Source organism: Drosophila serrata, unplaced genomic scaffold (assembly GCF_035046125.1).
Source record: "Drosophila serrata isolate PLE 108 unplaced genomic scaffold, ASM3504612v1 contig_240, whole genome shotgun sequence".
NCBI lineage: Eukaryota > Metazoa > Arthropoda > Insecta > Diptera > Drosophilidae > Drosophila > Drosophila serrata.
Genome location: NW_028257138.1, coordinates 2240646 through 2256347, shown reverse-complemented (window position 1 = coordinate 2256347; position 15702 = coordinate 2240646). Strand labels below are relative to the sequence as shown.

General features: G+C 30.3%; 1 protein-coding gene across 2 annotated transcripts in view; it reads right to left on the bottom strand.

Moving 5' to 3' along the window:
• Positions 1-15702, bottom strand: part of LOC110178214 (uncharacterized) — a 65540-nt gene that overhangs the window by 9266 nt on the left and 40572 nt on the right. For both annotated transcript variants that reach the window (XM_086830487.1, XM_086830488.1), the window contains one exon: positions 125-1592. In XM_086830487.1, coding sequence (XP_086686613.1) covers positions 125-641 — 517 coding nt within the window. In that variant the 5' untranslated portion in view covers positions 642-1592. The remainder of the gene's footprint in view (positions 1-124; positions 1593-15702) is intronic.

The following is a 15702-nucleotide window of genomic DNA, read 5'->3' as shown; positions in this document are numbered from 1 at the left end:
TGACCAAATAAATTCGCCACTAAAGAAGGCTCCTTATGCACCCGCTTTTTTTAAATTAGACCTTAATTTATGGCTACTTCCTTTTAAGTTTCTGCGCTGCTTTCCGGGGAGTGTAAGTACCTACCAAAATAGCAGCCGCCGTTGGCCACCAGAGGCTTGCTCCTTTGTTGGAGGTGTTGCTGCTGCTGTTGTTGCTGCTGATGCGGATGCTGATGCTGATGCTGCGGCTGATGGTACCAATTATCGCAGAGGCAGTACTGCGGGGCATACTGGTGGGTGGGATGGTGGTGCTGGAGCTGGGGATGGGGCTGCTGCGGCTGGAGGTGGCTCTGGTGGGTGGTGGCCACGGGATTGTACATGTAACAGCAGCCATTCAAATTGGGATTGGCGTAGCGAGGTGGCGGCGGAACGGGCATTACGCCGGAACCACCCAGGACGCCGTGTCGGCTGCAGTGGGGCATCGGTTGTGACTGCTGCTCAATGGTGGGCAATGTGGCGTAGCTGCCAAAATTCTCACAATGCCGTTTGCTGGGAAATCTGGGTAGGGCGGCAGGCGGTGGTGGTGTGCCACCAGCTCCTCCTCCCACTCCTCCTCCCACTCCTCCTCCCACTCCTCCTCCGCCACCGTGACAGGACTGCATTTTCGCTTGGACAGTGGAGAGCCGTGGACAGGAGACCCACCAGGCCAGTGGCTGGTTATTGAAGCGACACTCGTGACACAAATATCGCTGCGTTTCAACCGCAGCCTGGCCTTGCGCCGTCTCCTGCAGATCCTGCGGATCCTCCCGCTGTTCTCCCTGCTGGCTCTGGTCCTGCTGGTCAGGACCCTGCTGCTGCTGTTTGGCAGAGGCTTTGGGATGCTCACAGCTCAGATTGTATCTTCGTCACAGCGCACATTTGTTGCACAGCACGGGACTCCGCTGCTTGGGCCTCACCAGACTCGAGTACTGTCGCTCCTCCGCCTCTGGGTTCCGGAGCAGGCGCTGCAGGCAGGCTGCTGGGGGATGGGCAGCAGAAGCAGCAGCAGCAGCGGGAGTAGAAGAGACTCCTCCACTGGTGCTGGGGGGCAGTAACTGGGGACAGCTGCCGTAGAGCGCCGATGAGGTATTGGAGAGGCGGCGGTAGTATGGGGTCCGGTGATGATGCTCCTCCGATGATCCGTTATCGACATCGCCGCCGGCCGACGATCCCCACTTGAGGGGCTGGCTTCTGCCCGGGATCAGGCAGGAGATGAGGCTCCGGTTGTCTCTACTATCACTGCAGTTGCAATCACATGTGCACTGGATGACCATTGTACTCCGACCAAAAATGCTTTCAACCGATGCTTCTCCTCTGTGTTTTGGGTGTGTGTGGCGTGTGTGTGGTGTGTGTCCCGAAGTGTTGTCAACTTCAATCCCCGCTATTCCTGCTGCTGTGCATTATTTTCCAGTCTGAGGTCTCGGTTTCGGTTTTAGGTTTATGGTTTCCGTTTCTCGTTTTCGCTCAGCACGGTCCCCGGGATTTCTAGGCAGCTGCCGCCGCCAATGTCCGACTGCATCCATTCGTGGCCATCTCGAACATATTCAGGCGAAGCGGTTAGTCGAGTTCCCACACTGAAAAAAAGAATAATAGAAATATAACATATTAAAAAAATAATAATATAAGATACTACATATTAATATCGAGAATTTTATATTTTGTTTTAACCCTTTAAACAAGTTATTATATAATAAAATTAGTCTGTCAATCAATACCTGTCCATTTCTTATGTTATACTATAACTCAGAAAACTTAATTTCGAAAGCATTCCCATGCTACTTTTTATTAGGGTTACAAATCTGCATACTTAGTGTAAAATTTTTACGAATTAAAATTACTGATATTATAATCCCATTCGTTGAGTAGGTATTTATTACATTTTTATACAAATTTTTCCTAAAAATCAAATTGAAAAAAACTCATAACTAAGCCAAAAACGCATTAATTTCAATTCGGAAAGTTTTCCTATGCTAGTTTTTAGTAGGTTAATAAATCTGCATACTCAATTTAAAATGTTAGAAAATTGCATTTTTTGACAATTTTAATGATGTAACCCCTTATCGTTTTTTGCAAAAATGGAAAAACTGGTAAAAATTTCGATTTCCTCCAAACATGCCTAGATCGACTCAGCTGTTGATGCTGATCAAGAATATATATGATTTATAGGGTCGGAAATGACTCCTTCACTGCTTTATAAGCTTCTGACTAAAATTATAATACCATATTTTATCTATTTTTACGCAAATTTTTTATAAAAATCAAATTTTAAAAAATTCATAACAAAGCCAAAAATGGGTTCATTTTAATTCGGAAAGCTGTCTCGAGCTAGTTTTTATCACGTTAACAAATTTGCATACTCAGAGAAAGTATTTTGTAAATGGAAATAACTGAAATTATAATCCCATTCGTTGAGTAGGTATTTATTACATTTTCATACCAATTTTTCCTAAAAATCAAATTGAAAAAAACTCATAACTAAGCCAAAAACGCATTAATTTCAATTCGGAAAGTTTTTCTATGCTAGTTTTTAGTAGGTTAATAAATCTGCATACTCAATTTAAAATGTTAGAAAATTGAATTTTTTGACAATTTTATCGTTTTTTGCAAAAATGGAAAAACTGGTAAAAATTTCGATTTCCTCCAAACATGCCTAGATCGACTCAGCTGTTGATGCTGATCAAGAATATATATGATTTATAGGGTCGGAAATGACTCCTTCACTGCTTTATAAGCTTCTGACTAAAATTATAATACCATATTTTATCTATTTTTACGCCAATTTTTTATAAAAATCAAATTTTAAAAAATTCATAACAAAGCCAAAAATGGGTTCATTTTAATTCGGAAAGCTGTCCCGAGCTAGTTTTTACCACGTTAACAAATTTGCATACTCAGAGTAAGTATTTTGTAAATGGAAATAACTGAAATTATAATCCCATTCGTTGAGTAGGTATTTATTACATTTTTATACCAATTTTTCCTAAAAATCAAATTGAAAAAAACTCATAACTAAGCTAAAAACGCATTAATTTCAATTCGGAAAGTTTTTCTATGCTAGTTTTTAGTAGGTTAATAAATCTGCATACTCAATTTAAAATGTTAGAAAATTGAATTTTTTGACAATTTTAATGATGTAACCCCTTATCGTTTTTTGCAAAAATGGAAAAACTGGTAAAAATTTCGATTTCCTCCAAACATTCCTAGATCGACTCAGCTGTTGATGCTGATCAAGAATATATATGATTTATAGGGTCGGAAATGACTCCTTCACTGCTTTATAAGCTTCTGACTAAAATTATAATACCATATTTTTACGCCAATTTTTTATAAAAATCAAATTTTAAAAAATTCATAACAAAGCCAAAAATGGGTTCATTTTAATTCGGAAAGCTGTCTCGAGCTAGTTTTTATCACGTTAACAAATTTGCATACTCAGAGTAAGTATTTTGTAAATGGAAATAACTGAAATTATAATCCCATTCGTTGAGTAGGTATTTATTACATTTTTATACCAATTTTTCCTAAAAATCAAATTGAAAAAAACTCATAACTAAGCTAAAAACGCATTAATTTCAATTCGGAAAGTTTTTCTATGCTAGTTTTTAGTAGGTTAATAAATCTGCATACTCAATTTAAAATGTTAGAAAATTGAATTTTTTGACAATTTTAATGCATTTTTTTGCAAAAATGGAAAAACTGGTAAAAATTTCGATTTCCTCCAAACATTCCTAGATCGACTCAGCTGTTGATGCTGATCAAGAATATATATGATTTATAGGGTCGGAAATGACTCCTTCACTGCTTTATAAGCTTCTGACTAAAATTATAATACCATATTTTATCTATTTTTACGCCAATTTTTTATAAAAATCAAATTTTAAAAAATTCATAACAAAGCCAAAAATGGGTTCATTTTAATTCGGAAAGCTGTCCCGAGCTAGTTTTTACCACGTTAACAAATTTGCATACTCAGAGTAAGTATTTTGTAAATGGAAATAACTGAAATTATAATCCCATTCGTTGAGTAGGTATTTATTACATTTTTATACCAATTTTTCCTAAAAATCAAATTGAAAAAAACTCATAACTAAGCTAAAAACGCATTAATTTCAATTCGGAAAGTTTTTCTATGCTAGTTTTTAGTAGGTTAATAAATCTGCATACTCAATTTAAAATGTTAGAAAATTGAATTTTTTGACAATTTTAATGATGTAACCTCTTATCGTTTTTTGCAAAAATGGAAAAACTGGTAAAAATTTCGATTTCCTCCAAACATTCCTAGATCGACTCAGCTGTTGATGCTGATCAAGAATATATATGATTTATAGGGTCGGAAATGACTCCTTCACTGCTTTAAAAGCTTCTGACTAAAATTATAATACCATATTTTATCTATTTTTACGCCAATTTTTTATAAAAATCAAATTTTAAAAAATTCATAACAAAGCCAAAAATGGTTCATTTTAATTCGGAAAGCTGTCCCGAGCTAGTTTTTACCACGTTAACAAATTTGCATACTCAGAGTAAGTATTTTGTAAATGGAAATAACTGAAATTATAATCCCATTCGTTGAGTAGGTATTTATTACATTTTTATACCAATTTTTCCTAAAAATCAAATTGAAAAAAACTCATAACTAAGCTAAAAACGCATTAATTTCAATTCGGAAAGTTTTTCTATGCTAGTTTTTAGTAGGTTAATAAATCTGCATACTCAATTTAAAATGTTAGAAAATTGAATTTTTTGACAATTTTAATGATGTAACCCCTTATCGTTTTTTGCAAAAATGGAAAAACTGGTAAAAATTTCGATTTCCTCCAAACATTCCTAGATCGACTCAGCTGTTGATGCTGATCAAGAATATATATGATTTATAGGGTCGGAAATGACTCCTTCACTGCTTTATAAGCTTCTGACTAAAATTATAATACCATATTTTATCTATTTTTACGCCAATTTTTTATAAAAATCAAATTTTAAAAAATTCATAACAAAGCCAAAAATGGGTTCATTTTAATTCGGAAAGCTGTCTCGAGCTAGTTTTTATCACGTTAACAAATTTGCATACTCAGAGAAAGTATTTTGTAAATGGAAATAACTGAAATTATAATCCCATTCGTTGAGTAGGTATTTATTACATTTTTATACCAATTTTTCCTAAAAATCAAATTGAAAAAAACTCATAACTAAGCTAAAAACGCATTAATTTCAATTCGGAAAGTTTTTCTATGCTAGTTTTTAGTAGGTTAATAAATCTGCATACTCAATTTAAAATGTTAGAAAATTGAATTTTTTGACAATTTTAATGATGTAACCCCTTATCGTTTTTTTGCAAAAATGGAAAAACTGGTAAAAATTTCGATTTCCTCCAAACATGCCTAGATCGACTCAGCTGTTGATGCTGATCAAGAATATATATGATTTATAGGGTCGGAAATGACTCCTTCACTGCTTTATAAACTTCTGACTAAAATTATAATACCATATTTTATCTATATTTACGCCAATTTTTTATAAAAATCAAATTTTAAAAAATTCATAACAAAGCCAAAAATGGGTTAATTTTAATTCGGAAAGCTGTCCCGAGCTAGTTTTTACCACGTTAACAAATTTGCATACTCAGAGTAAGTATTTTGTAAATGGAAATAACTGAAATTATAATCCCATTCGTTGAGTAGGTATTTATTACATTTTTATACCAATTTTTCCTAAAAATCAAATTTGACAAAAATTTATAACTAAGCTGAAAACGCATTAATTTCAATTCGGAAAGTTTTTCTATGCTAGTTTTTAGTAGGTTAATAAATCTGCATACTCAATTTAAAATGTTAGAAAATTGAATTTTTTGACAATTTTAATGATGTAACCCCTTATCGTTTTTTGCAAAAATGGAAAAACTGGTAAAAATTTCGATTTCCTCCAAACATGCCTAGATCGACTCAGCTGTTGATGCTGATCAAGAATATATATGATTTATAGGGTCGGAAATGACTCCTTCACTGCTTTATAAGCTTCTGACTAAAATTATAATACCATATTTTATCTATTTTTACGCCAATTTTTTATAAAAATCAAATTTTAAAAAATTCATAACAAAGCCAAAAATGGGTTCATTTTAATTCGGAAAGCTGTCTCGAGCTAGTTTTTATCACGTTAACAAATTTGCATACTCAGAGAAAGTATTTTGTAAATGGAAATAACTGAAATTATAATCCCATTCGTTGAGTAGGTATTTATTACATTTTCATACCAATTTTTCCTAAAAATCAAATTGAAAAAAACTCATAACTAAGCTAAAAACGCATTAATTTCAATTCGGAAAGTTTTTCTATGCTAGTTTTTAGTAGGTTAATAAATCTGCATACTCAATTTAAAATGTTAGAAAATTGAATTTTTTGACAATTTTAATGATGTAACAACCCCTTATCGTTTTTTGCAAAAATGGAAAAACTGGTAAAAATTTCGATTTCCTCCAAACATTCCTAGATCGACTCAGCTGTTGATGCTGATCAAGAATATATATGATTTATAGGGTCGGAAATGACTCCTTCACTGCTTTATAAGCTTCTGACTAAAATTATAATACCATATTTTATCTATTTTTACGCAAATTTTTTTGTAAAAATCAAATTTTAAAAAATTCATAACAAAGCCAAAAATGGGTTCATTTTAATTCGGAAAGCTGTCCCGAGCTAGTTTTTACCACGTTAACAAATTTGCATACTCAGAGTAAGTATTTTGTAAATGGAAATAACTGAAATTATAATCCCATTCGTTGAGTAGGTATTTATTACATTTTTATACCAATTTTTCCTAAAAATCAAATTGAAAAAAAATCATAACTAAGCTAAAAACGCATTAATTTCAATTCGGAAAGTTTTTCTATGCTAGTTTTTAGTAGGTTAATAAATCTGCATACTCAATTTAAAATGTTAGAAAATTGAATTTTTTGACAATTTTAATGATGTAACCCCTTATCGTTTTTTGCAAAAATGGAAAAACTGGTAAAAATTTCGATTTCCTCCAAACATTCCTAGATCGACTCAGCTGTTGATGCTGATCAAGAATATATATGATTTATAGGGTCGGAAATGACTCCTTCACTGCTTTAAAAGCTTCTGACTAAAATTATAATACCATATTTTATCTATTTTTACGCCAATTTTTTATAAAAATCAAATTTTAAAAAATTCATAACAAAGCCAAAAATGGGTTAATTTTAATTCGGAAAGCTGTCCCGAGCTAGTTTTTACCACGTTAACAAATTTGCATACTCAGAGTAAGTATTTTGTAAATGGAAATAACTGAAATTATAATCCCATTCGTTGAGTAGGTATTTATTACATTTTTATACCAATTTTTCCTAAAAATCAAATTGAAAAAAACTCATAACTAAGCTAAAAACGCATTAATTTCAATTCGGAAAGTTTTTCTATGCTAGTTTTTAGTAGGTTAATAAATCTGCATACTCAATTTAAAATGTTAGAAAATTGAATTTTTTGACAATTTTAATGATGTAACCCCTTATCGTTTTTTGCAAAAATGGAAAAACTGGTAAAAATTTCGATTTCCTCCAAACATTCCTAGATCGACTCAGCTGTTGATGCTGATCAAGAATATATATGATTTATAGGGTCGGAAATGACTCCTTCACTGCTTTAAAAGCTTCTGACTAAAATTATAATACCATATTTTATCTATTTTTACGCCAATTTTTTATAAAAATCAAATTTTAAAAAATTCATAACAAAGCCAAAAATGGGTTCATTTTAATTCGGAAAGCTGTCTCGAGCTAGTTTTTATCACGTTAACAAATTTGCATACTCAGAGAAAGTATTTTGTAAATGGAAATAACTGAAATTATAATCCCATTCGTTGAGTAGGTATTTATTACATTTTTATACCAATTTTTCCTAAAAATCAAATTTGACAAAAATTTATAACTAAGCTAAAAACGCATTAATTTCAATTCGGAAAGTTTTTCTATGCTAGTTTTTAGTAGGTTAATAAATCTGCATACTCAATTTAAAATGTTAGAAAATTGAATTTTTTGACAATTTTAATGATGTAACCCCTTATCGTTTTTTGCAAAAATGGAAAAACTGGTAAAAATTTCGATTTCCTCCAAACATTCCTAGATCGACTCAGCTGTTGATGCTGATCAAGAATATATATGATTTATAGGGTCGGAAATGACTCCTTCACTGCTTTATAAGCTTCTGACTAAAATTATAATACCATATTTTATCTATTTTTACGCAAATTTTTTTGTAAAAATCAAATTTTAAAAAATTCATAACAAAGCCAAAAATGGGTTCATTTTAATTCGGAAAGCTGTCCCGAGCTAGTTTTTACCACGTTAACAAATTTGCATACTCAGAGTAAGTATTTTGTAAATGGAAATAACTGAAATTATAATCCCATTCGTTGAGTAGGTATTTATTACATTTTTATACCAATTTTTCCTAAAAATCAAATTGAAAAAAAATCATAACTAAGCTAAAAACGCATTAATTTCAATTCGGAAAGTTTTTCTATGCTAGTTTTTAGTAGGTTAATAAATCTGCATACTCAATTTAAAATGTTAGAAAATTGAATTTTTTGACAATTTTAATGATGTAACCCCTTATCGTTTTTTGCAAAAATGGAAAAACTGGTAAAAATTTCGATTTCCTCCAAACATTCCTAGATCGACTCAGCTGTTGATGCTGATCAAGAATATATATGATTTATAGGGTCGGAAATGACTCCTTCACTGCTTTAAAAGCTTCTGACTAAAATTATAATACCATATTTTATCTATTTTTACGCCAATTTTTTATAAAAATCAAATTTTAAAAAATTCATAACAAAGCCAAAAATGGTTCATTTTAATTCGGAAAGCTGTCCCGAGCTAGTTTTTACCACGTTAACAAATTTGCATACTCAGAGAAAGTATTTTGTAAATGGAAATAACTGAAATTATAATCCCATTCGTTGAGTAGGTATTTATTACATTTTTATACCAATTTTTCCTAAAAATCAAATTTGACAAAAATTTATAACTAAGCTAAAAACGCATTAATTTCAATTCGGAAAGTTTTTCTATGCTAGTTTTTAGTAGGTTAATAAATCTGCATACTCAATTTAAAATGTTAGAAAATTGAATTTTTTGACAATTTTAATGATGTAACCCCTTATCGTTTTTTGCAAAAATGGAAAAACTGGTAAAAATTTCGATTTCCTCCAAACATGCCTAGATCGACTCAGCTGTTGATGCTGATCAAGAATATATATGATTTATAGGGTCGGAAATGACTCCTTCACTGCTTTATAAGCTTCTGACTAAAATTATAATACCATATTTTATCTATTTTTACGCCAATTTTTTATAAAAATCAAATTTTAAAAAATTCATAACAAAGCCAAAAATGGGTTCATTTTAATTCGGAAAGCTGTCCCGAGCTAGTTTTTATCACGTTAACAAATTTGCATACTCAGAGAAAGTATTTTGTAAATGGAAATAACTGAAATTATAATCCCATTCGTTGAGTAGGTATTTATTACATTTTTATACCAATTTTTCCTAAAAATCAAATTTGACAAAAATTTATAACTAAGCTAAAAACGCATTAATTTCAATTCGGAAAGTTTTTCTATGCTAGTTTTTAGTAGGTTAATAAATCTGCATACTCAATTTAAAATGTTAGAAAATTGAATTTTTTGACAATTTTAATGATGTAACCCCTTATCGTTTTTTGCAAAAATGGAAAAACTGGTAAAAATTTCGATTTCCTCCAAACATTCCTAGATCGACTCAGCTGTTGATGCTGATCAAGAATATATATGATTTATAGGGTCGGAAATGACTCCTTCACTGCTTTATAAGCTTCTGACTAAAATTATAATACCATATTTTATCTATTTTTACGCAAATTTTTTTGTAAAAATCAAATTTTAAAAAATTCATAACAAAGCCAAAAATGGGTTCATTTTAATTCGGAAAGCTGTCCCGAGCTAGTTTTTACCACGTTAACAAATTTGCATACTCAGAGTAAGTATTTTGTAAATGGAAATAACTGAAATTATAATCCCATTCGTTGAGTAGGTATTTATTACATTTTTATACCAATTTTTCCTAAAAATCAAATTGAAAAAAACTCATAACTAAGCTAAAAACGCATTAATTTCAATTCGGAAAGTTTTTCTATGCTAGTTTTTAGTAGGTTAATAAATCTGCATACTCAATTTAAAATGTTAGAAAATTGAATTTTTTGACAATTTTAATGATGTAACCCCTTATCGTTTTTTGCAAAAATGGAAAAACTGGTAAAAATTTCGATTTCCTCCAAACATTCCTAGATCGACTCAGCTGTTGATGCTGATCAAGAATATATATGATTTATAGGGTCGGAAATGACTCCTTCACTGCTTTATAAGCTTCTGACTAAAATTATAATACCATATTTTATCTATTTTTACGCAAATTTTTTATAAAAATCAAATTTTAAAAAATTCATAACCAAGCCAAAAATGGGTTCATTTTAATTCGGAAAGCTGTCTCGAGCTAGTTTTTATCACGTTAACAAATTTGCATACTCAGAGAAAGTATTTTGTAAATGGAAATAACTGAAATTATAATCCCATTCGTTGAGTAGGTATTTATTACATTTTTATACCAATTTTTCCTAAAAATCAAATTGAAAAAAACTCATAACTAAGCTAAAAACGCATTAATTTCAATTCGGAAAGTTTTTCTATGCTAGTTTTTAGTAGGTTAATAAATCTGCATACTCAATTTAAAATGTTAGAAAATTGAATTTTTTGACAATTTTAATGATGTAACCCCTTATCGTTTTTTGCAAAAATGGAAAAACTGGTAAAAATTTCGATTTCCTCCAAACATGCCTAGATCGACTCAGCTGTTGATGCTGATCAAGAATATATATGATTTATAGGGTCGGAAATGACTCCTTCACTGCTTTATAAGCTTCTGACTAAAATTATAATACCATATTTTATCTATTTTTACGCCAATTTTTTATAAAAATCAAATTTTAAAAAATTCATAACAAAGCCAAAAATGGGTTCATTTTAATTCGGAAAGCTGTCCCGAGCTAGTTTTTACCACGTTAACAAATTTGCATACTCAGAGTAAGTATTTTGTAAATGGAAATAACTGAAATTATAATCCCATTCGTTGAGTAGGTATTTATTACATTTTTATACCAATTTTTCCTAAAAACCAAATTGAAAAAAACTCATAACTAAGCTAAAAACGCATTAATTTCAATTCGGAAAGTTTTTCTATGCTAGTTTTTAGTAGGTTAATAAATCTGCATACTCAATTTAAAATGTTAGAAAATTGAATTTTTTGACAATTTTATCGTTTTTTGCAAAAATGGAAAAACTGGTAAAAATTTCGATTTCCTCCAAACATTCCTAGATCGACTCAGCTGTTGATGCTGATCAAGAATATATATGATTTATAGGGTCGGAAATGACTCCTTCACTGCTTTATAAGCTTCTGACTAAAATTATAATACCATATTTTATCTATTTTTACGCAAATTTTTTATAAAAATCAAATTTTAAAAAATTCATAACAAAGCCAAAAATGGGTTCATTTTAATTCGGAAAGCTGTCCCGAGCTAGTTTTTACCACGTTAACAAATTTGCATACTCAGAGTAAGGATTTTGTAAATGGAAATAACTGAAATTATAATCCCATTCGTTGAGTAGGTATTTATTACATTTTTATACCAATTTTTCCTAAAAATCAAATTGAAAAAAACTCATAACTAAGCTAAAAACGCATTAATTTCAATTCGGAAAGTTTTTCTATGCTAGTTTTTAGTAGGTTAATAAATCTGCATACTCAATTTAAAATGTTAGAAAATTGAATTTTTTGACAATTTTAATGATGTAATCGTTTTTTGCAAAAATGGAAAAACTGGTAAAAATTTCGATTTCCTCCAAACATTCCTAGATCGACTCAGCTGTTGATGCTGATCAAGAATATATATGATTTATAGGGTCGGAAATGACTCCTTCACTGCTTTATAAGCTTCTGACTAAAATTATAATACCATATTTTATCTATTTTTACGCAAATTTTTTATAAAAATCAAATTTTAAAAAATTCATAACAAAGCCAAAAATGGGTTCATTTTAATTCGGAAAGCTGTCCCGAGCTAGTTTTTACCACGTTAACAAATTTGCATACTCAGAGTAAGGATTTTGTAAATGGAAATAACTGAAATTATAATCCCATTCGTTGAGTAGGTATTTATTACATTTTTATACCAATTTTTCCTAAAAATCAAATTGAAAAAAACTCATAACTAAGCTAAAAACGCATTAATTTCAATTCGGAAAGTTTTTCTATGCTAGTTTTTAGTAGGTTAATAAATCTGCATACTCAATTTAAAATGTTAGAAATTTGAATTTTTTGACAATTTTAATGATGTAACCCCTTATCGTTTTTTGCAAAAATGGAAAAACTGGTAAAAATTTCGATTTCCTCCAAACATTCCTAGATCGACTCAGCTGTTGATGCTGATCAAGAATATATATGATTTATAGGGTCGGAAATGACTCCTTCACTGCTTTATAAGCTTCTGACTAAAATTATAATACCATATTTTATCTATTTTTACGCCAATTTTTTATAAAAATCAAATTTTAAAAAATTCATAACAAAGCCAAAAATGGGTTCATTTTAATTCGGAAAGCTGTCCCGACCTAGTTTTTACCACGTTAACAAATTTGCATACTCAGAGTAAGTATTTTGTAAATGAAAATAACTGAAATTATAATCCCATTCGTTGAGTAGGTATTTATTACATTTTTATACCAATTTTTTCTAAAAATCAAATTGAAAAAAACTCATAACTAAGCTAAAAACGCATTAATTTCAATTCGGAAAGTTTTTCTATGCTAGTTTTTAGTAGGTTAATAAATCTGCATACTCAATTTAAAATGTTAGAAAATTGAATATTTTGACAATTTTAATGATGTAACCCCTTATCGTTTTTTGCAAAAATGGAAAAACTGGTAAAAATTTCGATTTCCTCCAAACATGCCTAGATCGACTCAGCTGTTGATGCTGATCAAGAATATATATGATTTATAGGGTCGGAAATGACTCCTTCACTGCTTTATAAGCTTCTGACTAAAATTTTAATACCATATTTTATCTATTTGTACGCCAATTTTTTATAAAAATCAAATTTTAAAAAATTCATAACAAAGCCAAAAATGGGTTCATTTTAATTCGGAAAGCTGTCCCGAGCTAGTTCTTACCACGTTAACAAATTTGCATACTCAGAGTAAGGATTTTGTAAATGGAAATAACTGAAATTATAATCCCATTCGTTGAGTAGGTATTTATTACATTTTTATACCAATTTTTCCTAAAAATCAAATTGAAAAAAACTCATAACTAAGCTAAAAACGCATTAATTTCAATTCGGAAAGTTTTTCTATGCTAGTTTTTAGTAGGTTAATAAATCTGCATACTCAATTTAAAATGTTAGAAAATTGAATTTTTTGACAATTTTAATGATGTAACCCCTTATCGTTTTTTGCAAAAATGGAAAAACTGGTAAAAATTTCGATTTCCTCCAAACATGCCTAGATCGACTCAGCTGTTGATGCTGATCAAGAATATATATGATTTATAGGGTCGGAAATGACTCCTTCACTGCTTTATAAGCTTCTGACTAAAATTATAATACCATATTTTATCTATTTTTACGCAAATTTTTTATAAAAATCAAATTTTAAAAAATTCATAACAAAGCCAAAAATGGGTTCATTTTAATTCGGAAAGCTGTCCCGAGCTAGTTTTTACCACGTTAACAAATTTGCATACTCAGAGTAAGGATTTTGTAAATGGAAATAACTGAAATTATAATCCCATTCGTTGAGTAGGTATTTATTACATTTTTATACCAATTTTTCCTAAAAATCAAATTGAAAAAAACTCATAACTAAGCTAAAAACGCATTAATTTCAATTCGGAAAGTTTTTCTATGCTAGTTTTTAGTAGGTTAATAAATCTGCATACTCAATTTAAAATGTTAGAAAATTGAATTTTTTGACAATTTTAATGATGTAACCCCTTATCGTTTTTTGCAAAAATGGAAAAACTGGTAAAAATTTCGATTTCCTCCAAACATGCCTAGATCGACTCAGCTGTTGATGCTGATCAAGAATATATATGATTTATAGGGTCGGAAATGACTCCTTCACTGCTTTATAAGCTTCTGACTAAAATTATAATACCATATTTTATCTATTTGTACGCCAATTTTTTATAAAAATCAAATTTTAAAAAATTCATAACAAAGCCAAAAATAGGTTCATTTTAATTCGGAAAGCTGTCTCGAGCTAGTTTTTATCACGTTAACAAATTTGCATACTCAGAGAAAGTATTTTGTAAATGGAAATAACTGAAATTATAATCCCATTCGTTGAGTAGGTATTTATTACATTTTTATACCAATTTTTCCTAAAAATCAAATTGAAAAAAACTCATAACTAAGCTAAAAACGCATTAATTTCAATTCGGAAAGTTTTTCTATGCTAGTTTTTAGTAGGTTAATAAATCTGCATACTCAATTTAAAATGTTAGAAAATTGAATTTTTTGACAATTTTAATGATGTAACCCCTTATCGTTTTTTGCAAAAATGGAAAAACTGGTAAAAATTTCGATTTCCTCCAAACATGCCTAGATCGACTCAGCTGTTGATGCTGATCAAGAATATATATGATTTATAGGGTCGGAAATGACTCCTTCACTGCTTTATAAGCTTCTGACTAAAATTTTAATACCATATTTTATCTATTTGTACGCCAATTTTTTATAAAAATCAAATTTTAAAAAATTCATAACAAAGCCAAAAATGGGTTCATTTTAATTCGGAAAGCTGTCCCGAGCTAGTTCTTACCACGTTAACAAATTTGCATACTCAGAGTAAGGATTTTGTAAATGGAAATAACTGAAATTATAATCCCATTCGTTGAGTAGGTATTTATTACATTTTTATACCAATTTTTCCTAAAAATCAAATTGAAAAAAACTCATAACTAAGCTAAAAACGCATTAATTTCAATTCGGAAAGTTTTTCTATGCTAGTTTTTAGTAGGTTAATAAATCTGCATACTCAATTTAAAATGTTAGAAAATTGAATTTTTTGACAATTTTAATGATGTAACCCCTTATCGTTTTTTGCAAAAATGGAAAAACTGGTAAAAATTTCGATTTCCTCCAAACATGCCTAGATCGACTCAGCTGTTGATGCTGATCAAGAATATATATGATTTATAGGGTCGGAAATGACTCCTTCACTGCTTTATAAGCTTCTGACTAAAATTATAATACCATATTTTATCTATTTTTACGCAAATTTTTTATAAAAATCAAATTTTAAAAAATTCATAACAAAGCCAAAAATGGGTTCATTTTAATTCGGAAAGCTGTCCCGAGCTAGTTTTTACCACGTTAACAAATTTGCATACTCAGAGTAAGGATTTTGTAAATGGAAATAACTGAAATTATAATCCCATTCGTTGAGTAGGTATTTATTACATTTTTATACCAATTTTTCCTAAAAATCAAATTGAAAAAAACTCATAACTAAGCTAAAAACGCATTAATTTCAATTCGGAAAGTTTTTCTATGCTAGTTTTTAGTAGGT